This window comes from Poecilia reticulata, chromosome 6 (genome assembly GCF_904066995.2).
Source record: "Poecilia reticulata chromosome 6, P_reticulata-male-v2, whole genome shotgun sequence".
Taxonomy (NCBI): domain Eukaryota; kingdom Metazoa; phylum Chordata; class Actinopteri; order Cyprinodontiformes; family Poeciliidae; genus Poecilia; species Poecilia reticulata.
In genome coordinates this window covers 27016159-27029125 of record NC_088835.1, presented here as the reverse complement: position 1 = coordinate 27029125, position 12967 = coordinate 27016159, and the positions used below count along the sequence as shown (strand labels likewise).

The following is a 12967-nucleotide window of genomic DNA, read 5'->3' as shown; positions in this document are numbered from 1 at the left end:
TACATTTTCAGCTTGTGTGGTTCTCTTTCACACTGCACTATGTCAAGTCATCCAAACTAACTGAAAAACATGTTCACCTCCTCACCTGTGGTGGCGCTGCACCAAGAACCACAGAAGGAAACGACACAAAAACCTCCAAAGAAGAAATGAGCGCAACTTCCTTCTTCGTGAAATGTAAACAAAAATGGAGTAGCGTCACATCTGAACAGTTTTAGGATTTCTCTTTTGTCTTTGGTAGAAGACAACAAGCCGCTTCTCCAGCTTATGCTAGACTCTGATGTTTGTTTTGGTTGCATTTACCCAGAATGCTCTGCACTGCAGTCATTGGTCCGCACATATGCATTTGATATTCAATATGAGTTCAATTAAATCTGACTAACCGGGGCTGATGTGAATGCACCTTCAAGGAGAAACAATAAAATAAAAACACAATTTGATGTGGAAGTTGTTACTGAAAGCAGTAGATGTAAAATTCTCCAATTTCAGTAGAGCGAGAGGTGCAGAAGCTTTTGAAAAGGAAATCATTTTCTAGTCAGGAATGTCAGCTATTCATCTCACTTCAAGTCTGCAGATGTATGTAGGTCTCTATTGTAAAATAAAATAACAGGGAGTTGGAAGTACATTTTCTTTAATCAGCCAATTCAAAATATAAAATGCTTAAATCAAACCCGAACTGGATTTGTTAAACATTTATTCTAGCTGTTAAAAATAATGATTTCAGTGCTTTATGTGGCATGTAAACCACCTCAGTATGGGGCTGAAATGGATTATTGTACACTGTGCAAACACTCATTATGTTTTTACAAACACAACATTTCATGAATTTTAAACAGTTTTAATATGTTGATTGAAAAACAATTCTAGTTCAAGTTTCAGATTCAGAAGAAAAGCTAACCAACGTTAGCACAGTTTGCTAAAAGCAGTGTTTGGATTCAGGCGTTTTCACATATACTCTACGTCAGGCTGCGCTTGACACTACATGCATCCTGTTATTATTATATGTGCATATGTTGATTGTTGCTATGGTTACTTGGTTTTGTTTGTCTCTTTTTGTAGATGTAGAGGCAAACTTCAGGGGCGTTGATTTTAATTTATCTGCTCTTCTTTCTCTCCTATACTCATGTGGCCTTTTCACCCAAATTTCTTCTTTAGTTTTCAGTCTCCATGTCCATTACATTTGACATAAACCCAGAGCAATTCTAGTAAAGTTTTATATGCATACATACCAAGTGGAGCACAAAAGTAAAAATCATAATGCTTCACTTGTGAAAGTAAATAGTTTGAGTGTCACCTTAACATTCACATAACAATTTTGACGTTAAAAAAAAAGAAGCATTGATAATAAAGTTAAATTTGGCGCCACACGGCGGTGGGCTCAGTGTGTTTCAACCCCATGAAACTTACTTTGCTTTGCAGATGTCCCATCATTAACAGAGAGCTCTGTTTTCAACAGTTTGCAACCCGCCACCTAGCTTGGGTTGCTAGGTGACGGGTGGAACTCTGCTGTGGTTGCTAAGTAACGAGCTGTGCCTGCTGATTAGTGGCACATTCCAGAATTTTTTGATGCCAAAAACCCCCCATTAACTTAAAGCCAAAAAAACAGAAGGGTGGATTTATTTGTTTTTTTAACTGGGCTGTTTTTAGCAGCAGCAGAAACCCAAATGAAAGTACAAAAATTTTTGAAACACATTTATGCAAAACTTTGTATTATGAAATGATAGAATAGAAACAACAGAAAATTAGAAATTTTTATAAATTTTTTCTCAATAAATAAAATGAAAAAAATATATATAATTAGAGAGCAAATCAAAAGAATAACTTATGTACAATGGAGAAAGTAGAATACAAAAATACATTACATTTTAAGAGGGAAGCTGAAACTAAAGCATCGATCTTATGCTATTATTGATCTGATACTGATTTGGTATCAGTATTATCGATAATTTGGATTGATCTGCCCACCTCTAATGCTGAGTAAGACAGCGCTACATCATGGCCCTGATTTTAAATTCTTTAAGCATATTTTCGAATGGTATATTTCTTAAAAGGAAAATCGTAAATCAGGTATCGGCCACAAAGTCTGTGATCAGTGCATCTCTACTTATAATGACCACAAAGAGCAGATAAGTTAAACAATTAATACTGTAAATTTTGACTGGTTTGTTTCAATCAAATAAGCATTTTAATGCTAAAAATTAAAGATAAGCCAGAAAAAACCCAAATACATCCAGAGTTAAAAGCTAAACATGATTGTATTTAGACAATTAAATTGTATGACATCAACGTGTTTGTGTGGAAAATGCCTAACTGAAAATATCATGATCCAACAGCAACAGTTCTGCTGTAAACGAAACGGCAATCATATAACGACACCCTTTCCACTAAACCACCCTGGTGTGAATTTCCTGCTCTGTGTGAAGTGGAAGGAAATAATTTTTACTGCGGCGAGACAGAGGTTGAGACAGGGGAAGCTCAGGGATCTGTCCGGGCCGGTTTTGGGTGGGTGGGAGTTTACCAACAGCTGGACTGGGATTGGGTACTCACAGAACTACTTCCACATGGTCCAACGCCCACTGGTCGTGTCCCGCACCGTCGTGTCTCGGTTGCCACCATCGCAGCATTACGCCTTTAACCCTCGCTTCGCTGGGAACAACATAGAAACATCGTGGAGTGAGTTAGTGAATCGGCATAAACCAGTGCAACAAGCACTTTAAAAATAAAAGGGGAGTTTTAACTCAGTTAGTAGATTATTTTAGTCATCTTAGTACGCACGTGGATGGAACAAATATGGTATACACACGGGATTGGTTTCCAAACTGTTTTTATCCACATTGCTTTAAACATACCAGCCATAGGGGGCAGTGTAGCGCAAAGATGGGACCTATGCCAGCCAATCAGAATCCTTGAAAAACAACCACAACTTCCTGTCAGGAAGTAAAGGTGGCCTAATTTTGCTTAACTTTAATTTCAGATAATACATTCAATTATTGGCATGTTTAAAGCCTGGGATATTGCATAATAATTAACCCTGGTTTAAACTTCTGCAGAATATAAACTTTATGTAAACGTTTTTATGAAACTGTTTCTTGTAAAATAAAAAAAGGCCACTTGGTGAAAATAAAACATATTCAGAGGAGTTTTTAAGCCAAAACTGTACAAAAATACATACATTCTGCATTTAAAATAAAAACACTTTTGTCAAAACTCGTAAAGTTTAACTTCACCTGGTTCAGATTTAAAGTATTGCTATGTTGCTGCATTTTAGGCAATAAAATATTTGTTTTCTTGTTTATAAAATGGAACTGATTTGTTTATTTACATCTTTTAATATATTGCTAATGTTGTATGAAAAGGCTTAAGCAGTTAAATTAAAAATCTGCAGAAAGTGTCTTTTTTACCCAATTAATTAATTGCCAGAATAATTGAAGGATTAATCGATTACTAAAATAATCTTTAGTAGTAGCCCTAAACATAAGATGTAAACTTTTGCAAGACACTTTAAATAAATGAATAAACTGGTTACAATCACAAATAATCCATCTTTTTCTTGCAGATTGGTGCATTTACTGATAAACTCACAGTGGGATGTTGTAGGAGACTCTCTGGGCCTTTATGAAGTCTTTGGGCTGATGCTGGGCAATGACGTGCCAGCTGACGCCGTTGTTGACGCTGTACTGCAGCAGCACGGCCCGGTCCACTGTGTCGGCCTGATCCAGAGCGATGTTACAGCTGTCTGTCTGTGCTACGCTGCCGATCTGCAGCACAAACATGATCTTACTGCAGGGAGACAGACAGACGGCGGGTTAGAGAGGAGACATGGAGACGTCTGGTCTGTTTTAGAGACAAGGAGACATCCTAATACACACCATCTTTTTATGATTTGCTTATGAATCAATCAAGTTGCTTTTCTTCATAAAAACATAATACAGTCACCAATTGTGAAACCAATAAATATTACGTTTTGTTTAGTGAAATCATCAAAATTATCATTACACATAAAACATGTGCACCAAGAAAGAACAACGAAATTTAGAAAATAGGACTATTGAAGGCAAGTCGAATAACTGGATAAAATCTATTATTATCTTAGTATATCTCAATAGAAATGTTGAAGAAACTCAGAACAACTGGGATATTAATGATGAACAAATAAATAAATGATGATGAGGGTTTTTTGGCTGAAGTTAAGGACAAACAGAATAAATATGTTGGTTAATGTTCCAGTGATTATGATTCAAAACTGTAACCAGGTGGGTTTTTAGTTTAGATTTACAGGAACTCAGTGTTTCGGCTGTTTTGCAGTTTTCTGTTCCAGATTTGTGGAGCATAGAAGCTGAATGCTGCTTCTCCATGTTTGGTTCTGATTCTGGATGCAGAGCAGAACCAGGAAGGTCGATACAACAGCAGCAGATCTTTAATGTGTTATGGTGCTGAGCTGTTCAGTGATTTATAAACTAACTACATGATTTTAAAGTCTATTCTCTGAGCTGCAGGGAGCCAGTGGAAGGACTGTAGAACTGGGTGATGTTCTCTAACTTCCTGGTTTTAGTCAGCACTCCAGCAGCAGCATCTGAATTTGAGTGATTTTTTTAGGCAGACCTGTGAAGACGCTGTTGCTGTAATCAATGCGACTAAAGATAAACGCATGGATGAGTTTTTCTAGATCTTATTAGGACATTAATCCTTTCATCTTAGAAATGCTCTTCAGGTGATGGAAACCCGACTTTGCAACTGTCTTTATGTGTCTCTGAAGGTTCAGGTCTGAATACATCACTGCTCCCAGATTTCAGGCCTCGTTGCTAATTTCTAGCTGTAGTAACTGAATGTTCTGGTAGTACCTGTACCTGGCTCTAGTGAGGTCCAGCGGTTTGGTAACTGCCTGCCTCAGCTTACAGCCACTGAAGTAGAGAGAGTCTCCGTGAGCATGTGGTGACAGCTGCCCGCAGCCGCTGCCCACGCCGCCGCCGTGGATCAGCTGCCAGCTCTCCGGAGACACCGCCCCAGACTCGAAGTTGTCCTTGATGGAGCTCGGCAAGTCTGTGCTGGAGAGGGAGCAGTCATCGCCTGTTGGTGGGACAGAAGGAGAGGGAGATGATTTAGAAGTGTCAGATTTCACCAACATAAGGGCAAAACTACAATGGAGCATTAGGGCCATTGTAGATTAAAAGAAATTACATTTTCACCAAAACAGCAGAAATTTTTCAGTAAAAAACAGGGACATTTTTGAGTTTGAGAAGTAAATAATTTGCTTGTGAAAACTCAAATTTTGAGAATAACCTTAAAATATTTTATAGATTTTTTGAAAATAAGTCAAATATTTTTGACTTTTCAAGCTCAGAAATTTCCAAGTTCTTTCTAGCAAATTATTTTTGAACAAAATGTGATGCGTTTATTATAAGCTTGGGCAATAAATCCATTATATCAATTAATGTTTAGATTTTTTTAAGATTTAATTTTTAGAAAATAAATTCATAATATTAAGAGAATTAAGTAACAATTTTTATAAGAACTTTCACAAAAAAATTAATTATTCAAGCTTTTTTTTTCTCATTAAATTTACTTTTTTCTTGTAATTTTAAGAAATTCTTCTGGTAAAATTGCATCTTTTTAATGTTATTACAACAATTTCCTCATAGTTAAACAGAAACTCATGTAGCATGGGTCTGACACTTTTTTGTGCAACTCACAGGAGGGAGAAGTCATGTTTCTATTTTTTATTTTTTGGAAAGAAAGTGAGAAAAATTAAGATTAAAATCAGACATGAAAAAAAAAAAATCTAGGATTTTATTTTAATCCGTGTCGCTCAGCCTTATTGTGACGTACGGCTTGTGACCCACCGTGGTATCCTTCATCGCAGATGCAGACCGCTCCACTCGTGCAGTACCCATGGCCGCTGCAGAGCCCTGGGCAAGCCTCGCCGATGTAAACGTTATCCACTCCCCAGCTGTGCCTCTCTCCTGTTCCCTCCTTCTGAATCCAGCGGAACTGCGTCGCTCTGAAACATCAGCCAGTTGGCAGATGCTTCACGCTGATGCCGTGAAAACTCAGCAGTGATCTTGTGAAACGCGTCGTCTCGTTTCTTACCCTGAGGAGACGTGGTCCGGCAGCTGGACCGTGACTCTGGTCCAGGTGGAGCTGTTAACCGGACTGTAGATGGTGGATTCGTGGAACTGGAAGGGGGAGCAGCCAACGTTGTTCACAGATGAAGGAAGGCACTCTGACTGGACCAGCTGCCACGAGTCGGACCTGGTGAGGTCAAAGGGACAGCTCAGGATTCTTAAAATGAGGTCTTGTAGATATACGCAATATGTTTTTTTCCCAAATGCGACCGATATTCACTGAAAGTCCCAATTCCGATCTTTTCACTCAAAAAAATCTGATCTTTGAAGTACTAGTTTGGATCTGGTTGTTTTCAAAGCATCTGCAGTCGAATGATCATGTAGATTTTATCTGGTTCCACTGGCAGATTATTTGATTTTATTTAATAAACTTTATTTATTAAACTGTAGCCAGCGACTCATTTTTACCAAAATGCATCACAGGAAATAATTTCTACCTGTAGCCACTCATTTATAGGTTATTTATAGATTAATATATTTGCATGTGCATGCCAGTTATTTCATTTATTTATTTATATTCAGTCATGTTTGAATTACCTACATCACTCTTAAGTATATATACAGCTCTGGAAACAATTAACAGATCACTTAAAATGATCAGTTTCTCTGATTTTACCGAGTAAATTGAACATTGTTCTTTTATTCTATGACCTACTGACAACATGTCCCTGAAATTACAAGCAAAAATTTAGTATTTATTTGCAGAAAATGAGAAATGGTCAAAATAACGAAAAAGATGCAGAGCTTCCAGACTTTAAATAATGCAAAGAAAACAACAATGCTAATGTTTTAACTCAGAGATCAATCTCTGGTGGAATAACCAGGAGGTTTTCAGAGCAGTGGGTTCTTCGTTTTTCCAGAGCTGTAGATTTTATAGCTTATGTTTATATTTGTACTATTAATGTTGAACACTTTGGATGGAGTAGCTTGTCAACTAATAAGCAATTTCCCCTTGGTGATCAATAAAGTATATTCTATTCTAAAATAATACTTTTATATATCAATATTAAGGAATTATTGACTTAAAGCAAGTTCCTATATGGGTGCACTGATTTATCAGTGCCAATTTCCTTAATTTTGGGGGATCAGGCGATACTTTCATGTAAAGATGATCTTATCTACCTCAGAAAGGTCTAAAAATCAGCCGCTGTCCTGTTCTGTTCTGCTGTGAGGCAGGTAATCGTCACCCCACAGTTAGCAAATCAGCAACTTTCCTGTTATATTTAGCAACATTTTGAACAAAAAATATTGGTATCCACCCAAAATTAGAATCGGCAGATCAGGCTTTATAAAGATCGGTAATTTGCGATCGACCAGAAAACTGCAACTCCTTTTTCTACATCTTGTTAGTTTTGCCTTATTTCAAGTGTATGAAGATAGTTGCACTAGAAAGTAGAACAAAAACTAGTAAGACTGTGTGTGTTTGCAGTGCAGGCTGATTGTTCCCTTGTTTCTCTCACCGTGCGTCCTTCCTGTACTGCAGCAGGACAGAGTGATGATCCTCACATGTGTCCGCCTCACAGCCGACAACAATCTGCAGAAGCGAGACGTTTAGGACCTAAAAACCATAAAACAGACGCCACTGTGAGCATGATTTCACTCTTACCTTAAACTGTAGAATATATCCGGGCTGAACTATAAGCTCGCGAGTGGCAAGGATGTTGTGTGTCCTGTCTTGGTTCTTGTTCGGCCAGTAGAGGTGAAATGAGGGATTTCCACAGAAGCCGGCGGTTCGCACAGCGTTCGGATAGAAACTCCAGCTTTCCTCATGAGAAACGCCCTCTAGTGGAAGTGAAACAAATGGTTCATCAGGAATGTGGTAAACCAGGGTCTTCACTAAAGAGGTGCAGAAAAAATTTTTATTCTATAGCGAAAAATGATTCTATGGAGAATCACAATTTGGAAATTCTGAAACAATTCAAAATTCTCAAAAATCTATTTTAGTCTGTTTCAGTTTTTAGCAAACTAAAAAACTAAGTATGTGTTGGGCAATATATATTTTTAAGCAGTCTAAATAATTTTTTTGTAAATAAATTTATATCTACAATAGGGATTTTGTAAATGTAATATATAAATTTATTTTGTATATTTTCTGTCTTACATTTGCATATATTTTTAAAATATAAATATAATTATTTTATATAATCCATCAGAAAATACATCAAATTTATTTTGTAAGTTATATATTTTAAAAATGTTATTTTGTAAAATTATATCTACAAATTATATATTTTTTATATTTTTTTTACTTGAGAAAAGGCCAGGTGGCCTAGTTAGCCTAATACTGGTAATATAACTTACATAATTTTATGTATTTTTGTTTAAATATAAACTGTTGAGTTTTGACACAGTGTGTAACATTTTAGAAATGTTTTAAGTAAAAGCTCTATTAGTTTACATTGTCTTTTCCTCTTAGTCACATAATTCAAACAGAATCTTTAAACTGTTTGAATAGAAAAATTGGTTTCTGAATCAAATTGTGACCCTAAAAATTGGAATCAAATCACCAAACACAGACAGATTCGCATCCAAACTCACCATCATCAAAGGTGTCCAGCAGTGTGGATGGGTTGATGTCTGACCCTCCCACCAGGATGTTGTCTATGGCCCACTGAGCTCTTTCCAGGCTCGGGGTGGCCAAGCCTGAAGAGACGGTGAAAGGCTGCCACCATCGCAGGCGTGTGGCGTTAGTCAGCGCCACCTCTGGCAGAACGATGTAGTCTCTCCTCACGGACACGTACTTCAGGTAATCCATCTCATGTAGCAGAGTCCAGGACACACCTGAGTATTCAGAGAGTTACATGGAAGGTGACCTACTGCGCTTCCTTGATGGGTTAGGATGGGCCTATGGGTGATGCAAAACACGTTCCTTATACTTTTAGAACAAAATCTTTCCAAGATAATCAAGTCACTTTAAATTCAAATCTGACATTTTTGTCCACAATGCTAAAACAAAATCGTACCAAATATTTTTGGTCTATTTTCCGAAAAACTGACTTAAGTAGCTTTTCAGAAAAACATATGAGCTTGTTTTAGGCCAACTACGTCTTAATTTTGATAAAAAAATACTAATTCCACAGGCAGATTATTTCACTTATAACATGGGAAAAATGTCTCATCAGTGAAAAGATATGCCAGTGGAACTAGTATTTTTAATCAATATTAAGGAATTAGTTACTTAAAACAAGCTGAACAAGCTACTATTGTCTTATTTTATGCAAACTAAGATATTTTCACAAAAAACTAGACCAAAAATACTTGGTAACATTTTGTGTTTTTGTAGTTCTCGGCCCCTCAACTCAGCGTTTACACTTGTATGTGAAAATGGCTGAAAACAGATGTGCAATTATACACCGTACATCTTTGAAAAGCATTAATTGAGCATCCTGCACAACCAACAAAAATGCAGCAAGTGGTTTTTGGACGTCATGTCAAGAACAAAACACTTGTTTTTTCCAGCAGCCATTGTACAGCGCATGCAGCGGTAAAACGAGGTGACCAAAGGTGCTGGAGCTCAGCTTGGGTTGCTAGGTAACAGCCTGAGCTTTGCTGACCTCCATCAGTGGAGTAATCCAGCAGGACCCCCTCTTTACGGCACGTGGGACGGTGGCACATGGTCATGTTGTCGTCACTTCCGATCCTGGCCCAGTACTCCACAAACCTATGAGCAGAAACATAAATAATGCAAGAGAGTTACGGAGTTTCTCTAAAGAGAAATCTTCTCCCTAAGAGTGATGGGACTCACTTGGCCCCCCGCAGGTCCAAATCAGCAGTGACGGCCTGCCTGGCATCAGCTCCTCCAAAATACAGAGCAGTGCCCTCCACCAGAACGCCACAGTCGGTGCAGGGCTTCCCGCCCTCCAGCACCTGCCACTGAGGTCCAGCTCCCCCTTCCCAGTCAAAGCGCTCCTTCAAAGATGCCTGCAGAAAACAAACAAGTGTTAAAAAACAAAACAAAATCACACAGTGGCTTGGAAATGTGCTCACATGCCTGAACATTTTCACATTTCCTTATGATTCAACCACATCATTCATCATATTGTTTTAGGGATTGAAGTAAAATGTAATTTATAAAGCATGTTTGTGAAATTGAAGAAAAGTGAACTGAAAAGTGTGGTGTGAATTTATTTTCAGCCCTATTGAGCCAATACATAAAGCCACAGTGTGCAACTTTTAAAAAATTTCACTGTCATGATTTAGTGATTTTTTTTTACAAAGTCAAAATTCCTGATTTTATGCTGCTAATTTAGACATTTTTAAAGAATTTTTGCAATATTTGTGCTCCTATATAACCGTAATTGTGACTTTTTTTCCCGCCATATTGATCACAGATGTCAAGTTAAGTTAACTCAGTAAAAGTAAATACTGCCACATTCAGGTTGGAGTTGATAATTTAAGCCCAATGTTTTTAAACATTTTTGTAGAAAATTTGCAATAAATTGAAAACTACACATTCATGTGAAAAAGTGGAGCAATCTGTTGATTTTGTGTGAATGTCTGCATTGTGGAATTGCAAAAAACGGTCTAAAATGGCAGAAAACAGATAAAAATCAGATTTTAGTTGAATGGTAAAATAATATTTAAGCAGACAGTTACAATCCTGATTTTATTTATGTGTCCCTATGTACTCTGTAGGGTCAAATAAAAGTATTGTGGGCCAGATTTGGCCCCCGGGCCTCAGGTTTGGCACACATGCTTTAAACCATCTCACTTCATTCTTTCACCCATAAAGACGGATTAAACGCTACCTTTAGGGCGGTACTGGCGTAACAGTTGGGTCCGGTGAATCCTGGATCGCAGATGCAGCGCTGATCCAGACAGTCTCCGTGTCCCCCGCAGTGGCCGTCACAGGGCGGCCCGATGTACAGGTTCTCCACACCCCACTGGATGTCCGAGTGCTGCTGGTAAAACCGGAACCGCACCGCGCTGGGGACAAGAACAAGCCTCATTCAGCAACACAGAATCACATCAATAATTAAACTTTCAGAACACAAAGCCTTTGGCTAGACTTTCATTTCAGATGAAAATCAATAATTATTGATTGTTTTTCTGTTTTAAACATCTGAAATAAGGCCAAACTGGTGCCATGACATTTCCTCCTTTATCCAGAGTTTTCACTCAACATGTTTTTTTTATTTTTAAGACGTTAAGAAGCACGGTGGAGAAACCTTAAACTGCTGCTGCGCCAGTTACTCAACTGGCTGTTGCTAGGTAACCAAAGAGTGAGAGAGTTGCTAGGTAACCAAAGAGTGAGAGTCAGTTGATTCAGTTGAGCAGGTTAAGCCTTTATTCTGCCTACATTTCCCAGAATGCTGTGTGGTTCTGGATCGGAGTTCAGTGAATATTCTGTATATCCTCATCTTGCTAAAAAGGTTGTTTTTTTTTGAAAGAAAGAGGTGGGGATTCATTTTCAAAAATTACTTTTGGCAAAATGCTACTTAGGCCATTACTTTAGGAAGGTGAGGATATTGAATATTCTACCTGTTGTATTATATATTGATACTAATCACCCATCTATCACAATATATACTGTCGTTGATTTATCGTGCAGGCTAGCTAAAACCATGCGGATGCAGGTCATGGACGGCTCACGTTTCAGCCAGGCTGTCTGGAAGCGGGTAGACTGCCCTTTTCCAGCTCTCAGCAGGGAAGAAGACTGACGGCTGGGAGACCTGACCGCCACAGCGAGGGTCAGCAGGCAGGCACTGAGGGACCAGGTACTTCCACGTGACTCCAAAATCTACCGAATACTGAACGTGGATCTGTCGATCAGCTGGACGGTCTGGAACATTGCAGCCAACAGCAATCTAAGAGAGACAATGACAAGGTTAACTCACTAGATAAGGAGATCATGATGCACAGCTCTCTATTACGATGTCATTCAAAGCAGATGCTCAGAACAGAAAAATGTGTGGATGTGTCAAAACTTTCTCCAGAAAACTGAAGTTATTATTTTGGACCTAAAGAGGAGCGATGTAGAGTCAACGCACAGCTTCAGTTATTATGAATAAAAATCAGCGATCAGGCCTGAAGTCTGGGTCTAATGATGAACTCTGACCTGAACCTTTCGAGCCACATAAAAACAGTTACAAAGTCGACCTTCTATCACCTGAAGAACATCTCCAGGATTAGAGAACTTTTTATTTTGCCACTGTAATGTTTCTGTTTTGTTTGTTTATTATAATGTTTTTATTTACAGCACGTTGAACTGCCTTGTTGCTGAAATGCACTATGCTAATAAACTTGACGCTATTATTACCTTGAACTGCATGACCCAGCCTTTGTCTGGAACAATATCATGTGTGACAGCATACACTTCTCTCCCATCTGCATTTCCACACACCATCACACCATCAGGGGAGTTGCAGAAGCGCTGCACAGAGCAATCCTCAGAGAAAAGCCAGTGGTCACTCACTGAGAACAAAACCAAGCAAACATTAGAAACCTAGAGAAACGCCTGTGACGGGCGGCGGTTGTTGAATCACCTATTGGTGTTTCTTCCTGTTCATTCAGCTGACTGACTCGTCCAGAAGTCTCATCTGCAGCCGCTCTCTCATGGTTAGGCAGAGCCACGCCTCCGAACGTGTCAGAGATCTGGGCCCGCGGGTCTGACCCAGCGATGAGGACGTTGTCCAGAGCCCAGTCGCTCCGGTCTGCGCCTTCATGCTGCGGCTGCCACCACCGCACCCGCACTCCTTCCTGACGTGCAGCAGGGGGCAGCAGCACATTTACGAACCTGAGAAGACGAAACACAGAGACTGAAGCTGCGTTTCCATTACGAATGTGAGCAAAACTCTGTTGATAATCCACTAATGTTTAAATAAACACAAATTTGGAATCGCTGTGTT

General features: G+C 38.8%; 1 protein-coding gene across 5 annotated transcripts in view; it reads right to left on the bottom strand.

Moving 5' to 3' along the window:
* The window catches only part of reln (reelin), a 155720-nt gene that overhangs the window by 11075 nt on the left and 131678 nt on the right, over positions 1 to 12967 (bottom strand). For 3 of the 5 annotated variants that reach the window (XM_008411936.3, XM_017305227.2, XM_008411934.3), the window contains exons 50-63: positions 12605 to 12855; positions 12379 to 12533; positions 11712 to 11926; positions 10868 to 11045; positions 9865 to 10040; positions 9674 to 9780; positions 8658 to 8900; positions 7726 to 7901; positions 7580 to 7653; positions 6085 to 6246; positions 5838 to 5995; positions 4839 to 5064; positions 3580 to 3777; positions 2545 to 2643 (exon numbers count right to left, since the gene is read on the bottom strand). In XM_008411936.3, coding sequence (XP_008410158.1) covers positions 2545 to 2643; positions 3580 to 3777; positions 4839 to 5064; positions 5838 to 5995; positions 6085 to 6246; positions 7580 to 7653; positions 7726 to 7901; positions 8658 to 8900; positions 9674 to 9780; positions 9865 to 10040; positions 10868 to 11045; positions 11712 to 11926; positions 12379 to 12533; positions 12605 to 12855 — 2418 coding nt within the window. The remainder of the gene's footprint in view (positions 1 to 2544; positions 2644 to 3579; positions 3778 to 4838; positions 5065 to 5837; positions 5996 to 6084; positions 6247 to 7579; positions 7654 to 7725; positions 7902 to 8657; positions 8901 to 9673; positions 9781 to 9864; positions 10041 to 10867; positions 11046 to 11711; positions 11927 to 12378; positions 12534 to 12604; positions 12856 to 12967) is intronic. The other 2 variants (XM_008411935.3, XM_017305228.2) reach the window with 1 other exon arrangement.